This window comes from Ascaphus truei, chromosome 12 (genome assembly GCF_040206685.1).
Source record: "Ascaphus truei isolate aAscTru1 chromosome 12, aAscTru1.hap1, whole genome shotgun sequence".
Taxonomy (NCBI): Eukaryota; Metazoa; Chordata; class Amphibia; order Anura; family Ascaphidae; genus Ascaphus; species Ascaphus truei.
The window spans coordinates 2,813,682-2,828,130 of NC_134494.1; the positions used below are offsets into that span (position 1 = coordinate 2,813,682).

The 14,449-nt window shown below is 45.2% G+C and overlaps 2 protein-coding genes across 4 annotated transcripts in view; both read right to left on the minus strand.

The window, feature by feature from the left end:
- Positions 1-14,449, minus strand: part of LOC142464319 (uncharacterized) — a 582,685-nt gene that overhangs the window by 121,100 nt on the left and 447,136 nt on the right. The window lies entirely within an intron of this gene.
- On the minus strand, positions 2,756-8,537 carry LOC142464307 (uncharacterized). The gene has a single exon (XM_075567790.1). It carries the CDS (start codon positions 8,357-8,359, stop codon positions 7,151-7,153), a length of 1,209 nt encoding a protein of 402 aa, XP_075423905.1. The 5' UTR covers positions 8,360-8,537; the 3' UTR covers positions 2,756-7,150.

Here is a 14,449-nt window from a genome sequence, read left to right on the forward strand (position 1 = left end):
TACAGTATATACTGTACTGTACGTAACTATATATTCTATAACTATAACAGGTTAGACAGTACACACATGTCAAATACATATATACTGTACAGTAAAAAGTGGAGAGTAAGGGCTGACATAAAATGGTTCCAATTAGACATACACGCATTTGCATAAATGTGATGGCACGCATATTCAACAAGGTTCCAATTAGACATACACACATGCGCAGACAAAATATTTTACATTCCGAAGAAGCGACATTTTTGTATTATTCCTTTGTCCTTTATAATCCTGTACATTTAATTTGTTAATACTTTTTGTTGTGTGCACTCATATTTTTAATCTTCTACAGTTAGAGGATTTGGGTATTGGCTAAGGAGCCTCACAAAGGACTTCTTTCCCATGTACACTATAAACTCGTAACATTAATCTTCAAATTACAATTACACACACTTGAAGTACTTCAGGCTATGAAACAATGTCAAACCTGCCTTACAATTCTGATATAACGCAAGAAAAATGTAACATTGAAATCAGCTGGTGTACTCTTTTGACAATTTTAGTGCCATTTTTTAATCTGGCAAAGTTGGATAAATAATCTTCCACAGGGGCATAGCTATAGCCCAGGCAAAGCTATAGCCCAGGCAAAGCCGACAGGAGGGAGAGCCGAGACATTTGGCCCAGCAGTCTAGTCCAGCGGTGCGCAAACTGTGGGGCGCGACCCCCAGGGGGGGCGCGAGACTGCCGACGGGGGGTTTACAGAGGCCCCGCGCGCTTCCCGAAGGCACTTAAATTAAGTGCCGGGGGAGCTGCAGGGCCTCTGTAAACCATACTTACCCGTGGCTCCGGCGGCTTCCTCCCGGCGTCGCCATGGCAACGCGGCGTCAAAATGACACTGCGAGGTCATGTGACGTCACGTTGCTATGGCAACGTGACGTCATTACGCCGGAGAGAGGGTAAGTTGGGGTTGGGGGGGGGGCGCGGGAGTGAGGGGACAGCCGGCAGGGGGGCGCAGGGAAAAAAGTTTGCGCCCCCCTGGTCTAGTCGACGACCACAGAAGTCAGGGTCCCCTTTCTCCTCCTCCGGGCTCCTTGACAGTAACTTGACTGCTGGATTGGGAGCTGTTACCGGAGGGAGTGGAGGGAGGGGTGTGTGGTTGGGGGTTGCAAAGAGCAGGCAGCAGAGGCTTCGGTGGGAGCTGAGGCAGAGAGCTGCAGAGCTCTCTGTGACATCAGGGGGCGGAGTAACCATGTGCTGCTGTAGGAAGATATTGTCACGATGGACGCACTTATTAACAAATTTATATTTTGTGGAGTCCAATTGAGCAGAACAAGTTGAGCAAAATAAACTGAGATTTATTCCCTTGATAGGCAAACACAAGACAACTGCAGAATACCCTTAATAATTACACTTACTTGTATAGGAACAGGGGATAATGTCCAGAAAGGTGCAAAGCACTAGAAGATTGTCTTTTAAAATGTAGTCCTTTTGCAAGGGCATATATTGCCAGCCCAATCCTTCTGTGAATGTGCAAAGTCTTTTCTGGTCCGTTGGGGTTAATCAGATAAACCCCAGCAATCACAGTGTCCTAACGCAGAGTTTTGTCCTTGGTTCCGATGTAATAAGACTCTTTGCGTTCCAGGAATGTGCTGCTGCTCTTCTCCGCTATTAGAAGCGTGTTGGAAATCCGCTCACATGGTAGAATGAAAAACGAAAGACAATGGGGATAGCCTGGGTGGGATGTATATAGGGTTTGGAAGCCTATCGCCAACATACCCACCCAATCAACCTCGTAGGAAAGTTCTCATTCCCCAATTACCTACTTGCCCACAGTTTGGAGAGTGGGCACTAGGAATTTCCTGTTCACACAGAGCATGTGCGACAATGCTACCTTGGCTACTTAGCATAGGTGCACTCCCCTCTTTACCTGGCTCCTCTCAGGCTGGAAGGGGGAACTCAGGATGTGAGCTAGCACAAATGGTCAACAGGATTTCCAATTTAGCATCCATCTGGCCAATTCATACCCACCGGACTCTGGGTCTTTTGATATGCAACTTCCAGAGAGACTTACAGGCGTGGGCAAAGCATGTTACCTTTGAAGCTTGCATAAGCAAGTGACCCAGCTCATAGATGTCAAAACATTTGGTTCTTGTGTGCTTTTTAATGACAGGAGAAAAAAAAAAAAAACTCGTCCTGCTTGTCCGTGTTTAAAACCTGTAGCAAAAATACACTTTATTGAAAATATTTTCCCCTTATCTTACACTTATATTTTTCATGTGTGTGTGCTTGGGGTGTACTATACTGCAAGCTCATACAATCCTGCCAAATGAGGACAACAAGGGACAGAGGGAGAAATAAGACATGTACAGTACATGAAAAATTAACCCCTTCATCCCCAATACGAAATAGGGGTAACCAGCTGAGCACACTGCCTTTATTAATGCGCTGATTACGCCCATTTTCTTCACAGATATGCTGTGTATTTATTTGTGAATTTGCTGTGTGTGTTTGTGTGTCAGTTTCTTCTGCATGTGTGAATTTGCCATGTATTTCAGTCTGTCAGTGTGCTATAGTGTGCCAGTATGCTGTGTGTTTTGAGTAAATTTGTCAGTTACAGTGTTAGATCTGATCCAACTGATCAGACCTACTGTAGGGCAGGCAACCACACACCAAACTCGACCCGGGGAGATTTCACTACGGCACTGATATATTCTTGGTCTCAGATACAAATGGCACGAGCTCGGAGTTGTAAGGAAACAGAAAACACAAAGGCTTGCTGAGTTCCTACATCTGTTTAATAATGAGTGAGCGGTATATTTATACAGAAAGGCAAGCAGGAAAAAAACGTTATCAGTTCTATACATCTGCAGTCACAAGCTAAATTCATACATATAGATTAGACATTTAAGATTACATATTCCATCTTGAAATGCCTTCCCTGGGAAATAAGACATTTACTGGTGGGAAAAATAAATTTCAGCAGATATTTAACGGGGTCACAGGAAGGTTCAGTGGTCTTACTTCCCGTGTATGAGACACACTAAAACAGCTTGTCTAAAACTAACAAAGCTAAGATATTTAACCATTTTGGTCCCCGAGAAGAATGAAGCTGGCATATACTGCTTTAACCTTTTCAGTCCCTGAAGGGAACAAAGCTGACATATACAATGTTTAACCTTACATACAGTTTGCTCTGTCAGTGTGCTATTTGTGCTTCAGTGTCTGTCAGTGTCCTGTGTATGATTCAGTGTCTCAGTGTGCTGTCGGTACCTCAGTGCAAGCAATTGCGGTAACACGAGATTACAACATTTTTAATAGAGCATTTTTAAAAGTTTCTGTCATTCTTTAAATAATTGTCTATAGTTAGCTTTATTAAAAAAAGTAGTGACTGTGCAGTATACTGTACACCAGTGTTTTTCAACCACTTGTGTGTGTGGCGGAGGTGCGTGTAGGTGGTTATTCAAATTTGTGTATGGGGGGGAGGTTACTGTATTGTAGAGGGGGAATTGTATGTGTGTGGCAGGGTGGAGGGGAGGATTGAGGGAGCTGGATTGAGTATGGATGGGGGGGTTACTGAGTGATAGTTACAGGGGGGGGTTACTGAGGGAGGGGGGAATGGGTTAGATTGCGAGAGGAAAAATGGGGTAGTGAGGGAGAGGGTGTAAGACGGTGGAGAAAAATACATGAGGATAGAGGGGTGAATAGGCAGAGTGAGGAGGTGTAAAAGCGAGGGGGGGCTTGCAGGACTGCCAACACACTGGGGGGGGGGGGCAGGGGGCTGTTGGAAACTCCTAAATCTACAGAATGTTTACTCATAATGGGGCCCTGAAAATAAATTTGCCCAGGGGCCCGTACATGTCTAGCTACGCCACTGATCTTCCATATAATATTCAAAGCAATAATTAGAATGTAGGTAGGTATTTAAAGTTTTAAATGACTAGTAATTTTACATGAAAATTGAATATACCGTATGTTGCTAATTGAGGTTTAATTAACAGCAATGTTAACAAAACCATATGGGTGTATAATGCAGTTGATATTTGCTATAATATAAATATTTATATACAACTTATTTATTTATAAAATGTTTTACTAGGAAGTAATACATTGAGAGTTACCTCTCGTTTTCAAGTATGTCCTGGGCAGAGTTAAAATGACAAATAATACATGGTTACAAATACAGTTACAAAAATGAACAGGGTATACATTATATACTGTACAATACATTGCATGCACAGTTAAAGAAGCTATATATTATAGGCTTATGAAACAGTTACAGACCAGCTTAAAATGTGAGACAGCCTTAGTTTTGAAAGAACTTAAACTGGTGGTGGATGTGAGAGTCTCCGGTAGGTTGTTCCAGTTTTGGGGTGCACGGTAAGAGAAGGAGGTGCGGCCGGATACTTTGTTGAGGCTTGGGACCATGAACAGTCTTTTGGAGTTTGATCTCAGATGATAAGTGCTGCATGTGGTAGGGATGAGGGGCTTGTTCAGATAGGTGGCTAGCTTGCCCAGAAAGTATTTGAAGGCAAGACAGGAAAGGTGAACTTTTCGGCTAGACCCTAGTTCTTTGAGCATTTCGCAGTGATGTGTGTTGTAGTTGCATTTGAGAACAAAACGACAAATTGAATTGTAGAGGGTGTCAAGTTTGCCAAGGTGGGTTTGGGGTGCCGAGCCACATACTATGTCTCCATAGTCGATAATTGACATTAGCATCTGCTGTGCGATACGCTTACTAACCAGCAGGCTTAGGGAGATTTGTTCCTGTAAAGTACACCTAGTTTGGCATAGGTTTTGGATGTCAGGGTATCAATGTGTTAAGTGGGAGTCAAACCATATGCCCAGGTATTTAAAACTAGTAACAGGAGTTAGGGTGGTGTTAGCATTGGTTCTGATCTGGAGCTCAGTCACTGGAAGCTTTAAAAATTTAGTCTTGGTCCCAAATACCATTGTTAGTCTGGTAAGTGTTTAAAAACAGTTTGTTTTGGGAAATCCAGTATTCGAGTCTCAAAAAGTCAGACTGAAGTATGTGTTGAAGGTTGGAGAGGCTATGGCTGTGTGCATATAGGATTGTGTCATCTGCATACATGGCCCCAGAACAGAGCCTTGCGGGACACCACAGGTGATGTAAAGGGGATTGGAGTTAGAGCCTGGGATGGACACATGTTGGGATCTACCTGATAGGTAGGACTGAAACCAGTTTAAAGCATGCTTCCCTATTCCAGAGCTCTGGAGTTTGTTAATCAGGATAGCATGATCAACAGTATCAAAAGTCTTTACAAAATCTAGGAGTATTGCACCAGTGAGTTGATCCCATTCCATTCCACACTGGATTTCATTGCAAACTTTTAGCAGGGTAGTTACGGTGGAGTGTTTTGGACGAAAGCCAGATTGGAATTGGCTGGGGAAATTTGTCTTGGTGTAGTAATCGCTTAATTGGGAGTGGACACATTTTTCCATGACTTTGGATTGACTTGGGAGAAGGGAGATTGGCCTGTAGTTTGAGACAGTGTTTTTGTCCCCACTTTTGAAGATTGAGACAACTCTGGCAGTTTTCAAGGTCTTAGGGATATGGAAGCAATTGGTTTGGCAATGACGGGGGCACCAAGTCTTAGGAACCTAGATTGTAGCAAGTCAGGTCTACATTGGCTGCTTAGTTTTAATTTGAGGAGCGCTTGTGTAATCTCCTCTTCGGATACTGGGCCAAATTGAAAATTGTGGGCAGTGTTGGAAGGGTTTGGGGCTATATGGGTACTCCCAGAATGAGATTCATGTTTGTGCTTTGAGTTGCGTTTCACTAATAAATTAGTAGCACACCCCACAAAGTAATCATTGAATGCATTTGCAATGTCAGTGGGGTTTGTCAGAGTAATATCCCCCTTTGTGATATTACTTGGTTGTTGATGGTTAGAAGGCTGGAATATATTGTTGATAACCTTGCAGAAGTTAGCTGGGTTTGATGTATTGTGGTGGAGATTGTCAGAGTAATATTGTGCTTTTGCATGCCTTGTTTGCCTTGTGCACATGTTCCGCAGGCATCTGTAGTGATTGAGATGCTTGGTAGTGCCAGTTACTTTGTAGCTTTTCCACAAGGTATCCCTGAACTGGTAGAGTGCTATAAGGTCAGTTGTAACCCATGGAAGGTGTGTCCCCCCCATCCCCCCCTTTTGCGTAGTGGAGCATGGGTATCACAGAGTTTTAAGAACTCGGATTGGAAATAGTCGAGCGCAGAATCAGGGTCGGAAATTAAATCGATTCTGTGCCAAGGGCAGTTGGTAAGATCAGCCAGAAACTGTAGTGGGTTAAAGTTTCTAAATGTTCTAGTGAGAGGACTTTAGGGCTTGATTGGGGCGGTTTAATTTTCCTTACAGAGTATACTATTGCATGGTCACTGAAAATGTCAGGAAGGATGCCAGAGGATTGGATTCTGCTGGGATTTGAGGAGAGAATCCAGTCCAGCAAAGAATGGTTGCACGATTTCAGTTTTGTCCGTGTGGGTTGGGAAATGAGTTGCGATAGGTTAAGCGACTTGATTTGTATCTGGATTTTGTGGTTTTTAGGATCAGGCCAATTGAAGTTGAAATCCCCAAGAACTAGCACTCTTCTCATTCAGAGAGGTAAAGAGCCAAGAAACTGGGAGATATCAGTCTAGGATTCTAGAGGGGTGGTAGATGCCAGCAACCAAGATGGGCTTAGAAAAGGGAAGGCAGATTCTGCCAACTAAGATTTAAAAAAAAGGGTGGGCTTGGGGGGCAATTTAGCAGTGTAAATGGTAAGGTGTCTGCAATATAAAATAATACACCTCCTCCTCTCTTTGACCTATCTCTCCTAGAAATTGAGTATCCCTGAATGGCAATATTTGCCTCGTGGTTTTAGGGGTTAGCCATGTTTCTGTGATAACTCTGTCCCTTGTTCTCTTGATTTGCACTATCATGTACTGTATATGAAAGATTACATATATTTAAATCAAAGTGTTGCGGCTAAAAACTGCATATCAGAGTGAACTTTGGCAATTGTCATTTCCCCAAAATATTTTTTTCTATTTATTTTGTTTTTTAATGGTATTTTATATACTTTCACATTAATACTTAGAGGGAGACAATAAGTAAGTTGTCTTGTGTTTGAAAAGATTTGATTTTGTCTAAGGTTTTTCCCATATTCAGAACAGTTATACTGTGATCCTTGTGTGGATTCTTTTGTGTTTAACAAGATTTAATTTCTGACTGAAGCTTTTTCCACATTCAGTGCAGTTATAAGGCTTTATCGCTGAATGGATTCCTTGGTGTTGAAGAAGATATGATTTATAACTGAAGCTTTTCCCACATTCAGAGCATTTATAGGGTCTCAGCCCAGTGTGGATACTTTGGTGTGCAACAAGATGTGATTTCCGACGGAAGCTTTTCCCACATTCCGAGCAGTTATAGGGTCTCAGCCCAGTGTGGATTCTTTTGTGTGAAACAAGATTTGATTTCTTACGGAAGCTTTTCCCACATTCCGAGCAGTTATAGGGTCTCAGCCCCGTGTGGATTCTTTTGTGTGAAACAAGGGTTGATTTATCACTGAAGCTTTTCCCACATTCAGGGCAATTATAGGGTCTCACCCCTGTGTGGATTCTTTGGTGTGTAAGAAGACATGCTTTAACACTGAAGTCTTTCCCACATTCAGAGCAGTTATAAGGCTTTACCCCTGTGTGAATTCTTTGGTGTATAACAAGAGCTGATTTCTTACTGAAGCTTTTCCCACATTCAGAGCAGTTATTGGGTCTAAACCCTGTATGGATTCTTTGGTGTCTAACAAGATACGATTTCTTAATGAAGTTTTTCCCACATTCAGAGCAGTTATACGGCTTCACCCCTGTGTGGACTCTTTGGTGTGTAACAAGATCTGATTTCTGATTGAACCTTTTCTCACATTCAGAGCAGTTATAGGATATCACCCGTGTGTGGATTCTTTGGTGTAGAAGAAGATATGATTTCTGACTGAAGTTTTTCCCACATTCAGAGCAATTATAAGACTTCAACACTGTGTGGATTATTTCGTGTCTAACAAGATTTGATTTCCGACTGAAGCTTTTCCCACATTCAGCGCACTTATAAGGTTTCACCCCTGTATGGATTATTTCGTGTCTAACAAGACCTGATTTCCGAATGAAGTTTTTCCCACATTCAGAGCAGTTATAGGGTTTCTGCCCTGTGGGGATTATTTGCTGTATAACATTGCCGTATTTCCCTCTGTAGGTTTTCATGTCACTGCTCTTTAAACCCTCTCCTTGTCTTGTCTGGTATTGTGGTGTCTGTATGTTTAGTAAAATGCTGTTTATGTATAGGAATGTTCTGCCGAGTTTCTTGTAATCGTGTTCCAGTTCTATAACAGACATATGCAATGTTGAAGTCCTTAGAACATATTTCCATTAACACCTCGTGTAATTTATGATGTTTGGGACATTTCTTATATTGCTTCTTGTTCACAGATCAGTCATGTGCTGAAGATACATCTATGGTGAGAAAATGTATTAATGTAACATTGCAATGCAACAAAGTAGATTTGGGTGAAAAAGAAATGTTACATAGTAGATGAGGTTGAAAAAAGACATAGGTCCATCAAGTTCAACCTATGCTAAATTTATACAACAGATACTTTATCCTATATCTATACAGTACTTACTCATTGATGTTCATTGAATTCAACCTCTATCAAATTCTACTTGTGCAAGATGCTGAATCATATCATTAAAGTTCCATTGTTATATTTACATTAACCCAGAGGAAGGCAAAGAAACACCCCAATGAATCATTTTACAAAAATGTCTCAAATGGAAATAAATATTTCCTCCTCACTCCAGTAATGGAAATCACATTTCTCCCAGTATCAATGTTCTTCATATATTGTTCTGTAGGTATAACTTATTACAAAGTGAGCAAGTAGATCAGAACTTTTTCTCGTCAAATACGTTTTGTTGTACTTTGCGATATATTAACCCTTTAGTGGCTCAAGTGGGTCAGCTAGCCATTGGTATCCCATGACTATCTCACCACTAACGTCTACAAAAGGGGTAAATACACAGCTTACACTAGTCTAACTGGGCTGATTAACTAAAATAGTAACAGACGTTCCAGCCGTAATGTTACATCATTTCCCCTGATTTGTGCTGCACTGCAATTTAATCTGGTTAACAAAAAGTGCCCTAAATAATGGTGCAAAACATATACAAAAGAATATATAAGAAAAAATATATACTTCCCAATCTTATTGCTGCAGCAAAGGTTATTCCCACCTTTCTCCTAGGGGAATAAATCTCTTTATGATTACTGCTATTACATGTGTGTGCTTAGACCTTTGTCACAGCTATAAGCATGGGAAATATTATTTATTTGTAAAGCGCCAACATATTCTGCAGCGCGGTACAATGGGGTACATGGAGTTATGTATATTACATACAAGGACAAACATGCACAAACAGATACAAAGAGGCCATCTGGGCCCTGCTCATGTTTACAATCTAGACGGAATGAGGGATAATGTTAAAAGATGGTAAGGTGTGCTCATTGTAGGATAGTGTGTGGCTCAGGTTGGAATATATCCCAGACTCTCAGCTGAACCCATTAAGGTTTGGGTGGGGGGGGAGGATATTACACAGGGTGAAGATTGGTGTAGAGCTGGTCCCAATGAGGTTTCGAGTTTGAGGAGTTTGTAAACATCTGAAAGCTGCGGGAGAGTCTGATGGTGCATTATAGGGAATTCCCGAGAGAGGGGACAGTATGGGAAAAGTCCTGCAGGCAGGAGTGAGATGAGTATAAACCAAAAGAGAATTGTAGGTCCCATAGAACAGGACCCACCACAACTCCAAACTGGGGCACACAAGGGTGAGTACAAAAGTATGAACTTTATTTAGACAAACAGCCGAATGAGGACAAACAGACTGACTATAATAAAAACACTAAATCCAAAAGTGCAAATATACAGTAATATGCAAATGGTAATGGAGCATTAATGAAAGCTCCTATGTAAACCGCTACTGCAGGAAAATGCCTATGATAAACTAAATGCACTTATGAGCACTACAAATCTAACTGACCTTCTCAATAATTCTAATGCACAGGAGGGGGACAGTAGAAAATAGCTACCTCACACTAAGACAAGGGGGCATATCCATGAAATGAACTGGAGAAGTAATACCCCTTGTCAAAGATAAACCTCAAAGTGAATGTATGTATACAGAGGAACAAAATGAACATCATACTATACATGTACTGTATATACATAGGGCAACAATGAGCTAAGGGCAGACTATACTAGAGCAAAAGCAGCAATGAATCAAAGCAACCCTAAATAAACAGTGTATACACCCTAATCACAAGAAGGATCACTAGATCTGTCCTAAGATACTAATAGGTATAGAGCAGTGGTTCCCAATCTGTGCGCCGCGGCTTGCCTAGAGGGGCGCCGCGATTATCCCTCCCCACTATCCTTCCTTAATGCCGGCCGGGCCGCAGGGGATTGGCTGCAGGTCAGAGGAAGCCGGGGGCGGGGCTTCCGCTTTATGCAGAGCACACGGTGAGTGTGTGTCTACCTTCCCGCTCCTGGCACCTCTGCCTTTAGGTAGCTGCGTGGTGTCCCGTCCCCTTCTGCCCCGTGTGATAGAAGATAGCGGGGGTGCTGGGGGGCGCTGCCGCGGGTTGGTGGGCGGTGAGTGCAGGGGGAGGCGGGGAGCTGCCTGCACGTATCTCCTGCCTTTCCTACCTCCTCCCTCCCCCCAGTCACTCACATTCGTCGCTGCCTCTGCTCTCCACTGCGTGTGTGTATCAGTGTGTGTGTGTATATATATCAGTGTGTGTGTATATATATCAGTGTGTGTGTGTATCAGTGTGTGTGTGTGTGTGTCTGTATCATCAGTGTGTGTGTGTGTATCAGTGTGTGTATCAGTGTGTGTGTGTGTGTGTGTGTGTGTGTGTGTGTATCAGTGTGTGTGTGTGTATCTGTATCAGTGTGTGTGTGTGTGTGTGTATCAGTGTGTGTGTGTGTGTGTGTGTGTATCAGTGTGTGTATCAGTGTGTGTATGGATATATCAGTGTGTGTATCAGTGTGTGTATGGATATATCAGTGTGTGTATCAGTGTGTGCATCAGTGTGTGTGTGTGCATCAGTGTGTGTGTGTGCATCAGTGTGTGTGTGTGCATCAGTGTGTGTGTGTGTGCATCAGTGTGTGTGTGTGCATCAGTGTGTGTGTGTGCATCAGTGTGTGTGTGTGCATCAGTGTGTGTGTGTGCATCAGTGTGTGTGTGCATCAGTGTGTGTGTGTGCATCAGTGTGTGTGTGTGTGTGTGTGCATCAGTGTGTGTGTGTGTGTGCATCAGTGTGTGTGTGTGTGTGCATCAGTGTGTGTGTGTGTGTGCATCAGTGTGTGTGTGTGTGTGTGTGCATCAGTGTGTGTGTGTGTGTGTGTGTGTGTGTATCAGTGTGTGTGTGTGTGTGTGCATCAGTGTGTGTGTGTGTGTGTGCATCAGTGTGTGTGTGTGTGCATCAGTGTGTGTGTGTGTGTGTGTGTGTGCATCAGTGTGTGTGTGTGTGTGTGTGCATCAGTGTGTGTGTGTGTGCATCAGTGTGTGTGTGTGTGTGTGCATCAGTGTGTGTGTGTGTGTGTGCATCAGTGTGTGTGTGTGTGTGTGTGTGTGTGTGCATCAGTGTGTGTGTGTGTGTGTGTGTGTGTGTGCATCAGTGTGTGTGTGTGTGTGTGCATCAGTGTGTGTGTGTGTGTATGTGCATCAGTGTGTGTGTGTGTGTATGTGCATCAGTGTGTGTGTGTGTGCATCAGTGTGTGTGTGTGTGTGCATCAGTGTGTGTGTGTGTGCATCAGTGTGTGTGTGTGTGTGCATCAGTGTGTGTGTGTGTGTGTGCATCAGTGTGTGTGTGTGTGCGCATCAGTGTGTGTGTGTGTGTACATCAGTGTGTGTGTGTGTGTGCACATCAGTGTGAGTGTGTGTGTGTGTGTGCATCAGTGTGTGTGTGTGTGTGTGTGTGTGTGCATCAGTGTGTGTGTGTGTGTGTGCATCAGTGTGTGTGTGTGTGTGTGTGTGTGTGTGTGTGTGTGTGTGTGCATCAGTGTGTGTGTGTGTGCATCAGTGTGTGTGTGTGTGCATCAGTGTGTGTGTGTGTGTGTGTGTGTGTGTGTGTGTGTGTGTGTGCATCAGTGTGTGTGTGTGTGTGTGTGCATCAGTGTGTGTGTGTGTGTGTGTGTGTGCATCAGTGTGTGTGTGTGTGTGTGCATCAGTGTGTGTGTGTGTGTATGTGCATCAGTGTGTGTGTGTGTGCATCAGTGTGTGTGTGTGTGTGCATCAGTGTGTGTGTGTGTGCATCAGTGTGTGTGTGTGTGTGCATCAGTGTGTGTGTGTGTGTGCATCAGTGTGTGTGTGTGTGTGCGCATCAGTGTGTGTGTGTGTGTACATCAGTGTGTGTGTGTGTGTGCACATCAGTGTGAGTGTGTGTGTGTGTGCATCAGTGTGTGTGTGTGTGTGTGTGTGTGTGTGCATCAGTGTGTGTGTGTGTGTGTGTGCATCAGTGTGTGTGTGTGTGTGTGCATCAGTGTGTGTGTGTGTGTGTGCATCAGTGTGTGTGTGTGTGTGTGTGTGTGTGTGTGTGTGTGTGTGCATCAGTGTGTGTGTGTGTGTGTGTGTGTGCATCAGTGTGTGTGTGTGTGTGTGTGTGTGTGTGTGCATCAGTGTGTGTGTGTGTGTGTGTGTGCATCAGTGTGTGTGTGTGTGTGTGTGTGTGTGTGTGTGTGTGTGTGTGCATCAGTGTGTGTGTGTGTGTGCATCAGTGTGTGTGTGTGTGTGCATCAGTGTGTGTGTGTGTGTGTGCATCAGTGTGTGTGTGTGTGTGTGCATCAGTGTGTGTGTGTGTGTGCATCAGTGTGTGTGTGTGTGTGTGTGTGTGTGTGTGTGTGCATCAGTGTGTGTGTGTGTGTGTGCATCAGTGTGTGTGTGCATCAGTGTGTGTGTGCATCAGTGTGTGTGTGCATCAGTGTGTGTGTGCATCAGTGTGTGTGTGTGTGCATCAGTGTGTGTGTGTGTGCATCAGTGTGTGTGTGTGTGCATCAGTGTGTGTGTGTGTGCATCAGTGTGTGTGTGTGCATCAGTGTGTGTGTGTGTGCATCAGTGTGTGTGTGTGTGCATCAGTGTGCGTGCGTATCAGTGCGTGCGTGCGTGCGTATCAGTGCGTGCGTGCGTATCAGTGCGTGCGTGCGTGCGTATCAGTGCGTGCGTGCGTGCGTATCAGTGCGTGCGTGCGTGCGTATCAGTGCGTGCGTGCGTGCGTATCAGTGCGTGCGTGCGTGCGTATCAGTGCGTGCGTGCGTGCGTATCAGTGCGTGCGTGCGTGCGTATCAGTGCGTGCGTGCGTGCGTATCAGTGCGTGCGTGCGTGCGTATCAGTGCGTGCGTGCGTGCGTATCAGTGCGTGCGTGCGTATCAGTGCGTGCGTGCGTGCGTATCAGTGCGTGCGTGCGTATCAGTGCGTGCGTGCGTATCAGTGCGTGCGTGCGTATCAGTGCGTGCGTGCGTGCGTATCAGTGCGTGCGTGCGTGCGTATCAGTGCGTGCGTGCGTGCGTATCAGTGCGTGCGTGCGTATCAGTGCGTGCGTGCGTATCAGTGCGTGCGTGCGTATCAGTGCGTGCGTGCGTGCGTATCAGTGCGTGCGTGCGTGCGTATCAGTGCGTGCGTGCGTGCGTATCAGTGCGTGCGTGCGTGCGTGCGTATCAGTGCGTGCGTGCGTATCAGTGCGTGCGTGCGTATCAGTGCGTGCGTGCGTATCAGTGCGTGCGTGCGTATCAGTGCGTGCGTGCGTATCAGTGCGTGCGTGCGTATCAGTGCGTGCGTGCGTATCAGTGCGTGCGTGCGTGCGTGCGTATCAGTGCGTGCGTGCGTATCAGTGCGTGCGTGCGTATCAGTGCGTGCGTGCGTATCAGTGCGTGCGTGCGTATCAGTGCGTGCGTGCGTATCAGTGCGTGCGTGCGTATCAGTGCGTGCGTGCGTATCAGTGCGTGCGTGCGTATCAGTGCGTGCGTGCGTATCAGTGCGTGCGTGCGTATCAGTGCGTGCGTGCGTATCAGTGCGTGCGTGCGTATCAGTGCGTGCGTGCGTATCAGTGCGTGCGTGCGTATCAGTGCGTGCGTGCGTATCAGTGCGTGCGTGCGTGCGTATCAGTGCGTGCGTGCGTGCGTATCAGTGCGTGCGTGCGTGCGTATCAGTGCGTGCGTGCGTGCGTATCAGTGCGTGCGTGCGTATCAGTGCGTGCGTGCGTATCAGTGCGTGCGTGCGTATCAGTGCGTGCGTGCGTATCAGTGCGTGCGTGCGTATCAGTGCGTGCGTGCGTATCAGTGCGTGCGTGCGTATCAGTGCGTGCGTGCGTATCAGTGCGTGCGTGCGTATCAGTGCGTGCGTGCGTATCAGTGCGTGCGTGCGTATCAGTGCGTG

Bases quoted from the DNA above. Each gene is read 5' to 3' on its own strand.
- LOC142464307 (XM_075567790.1), bottom strand. From the start codon at position 8,359: ATGTCTGTTATAGAACTGGAACACGATTACAAGAAACTCGGCAGAACA.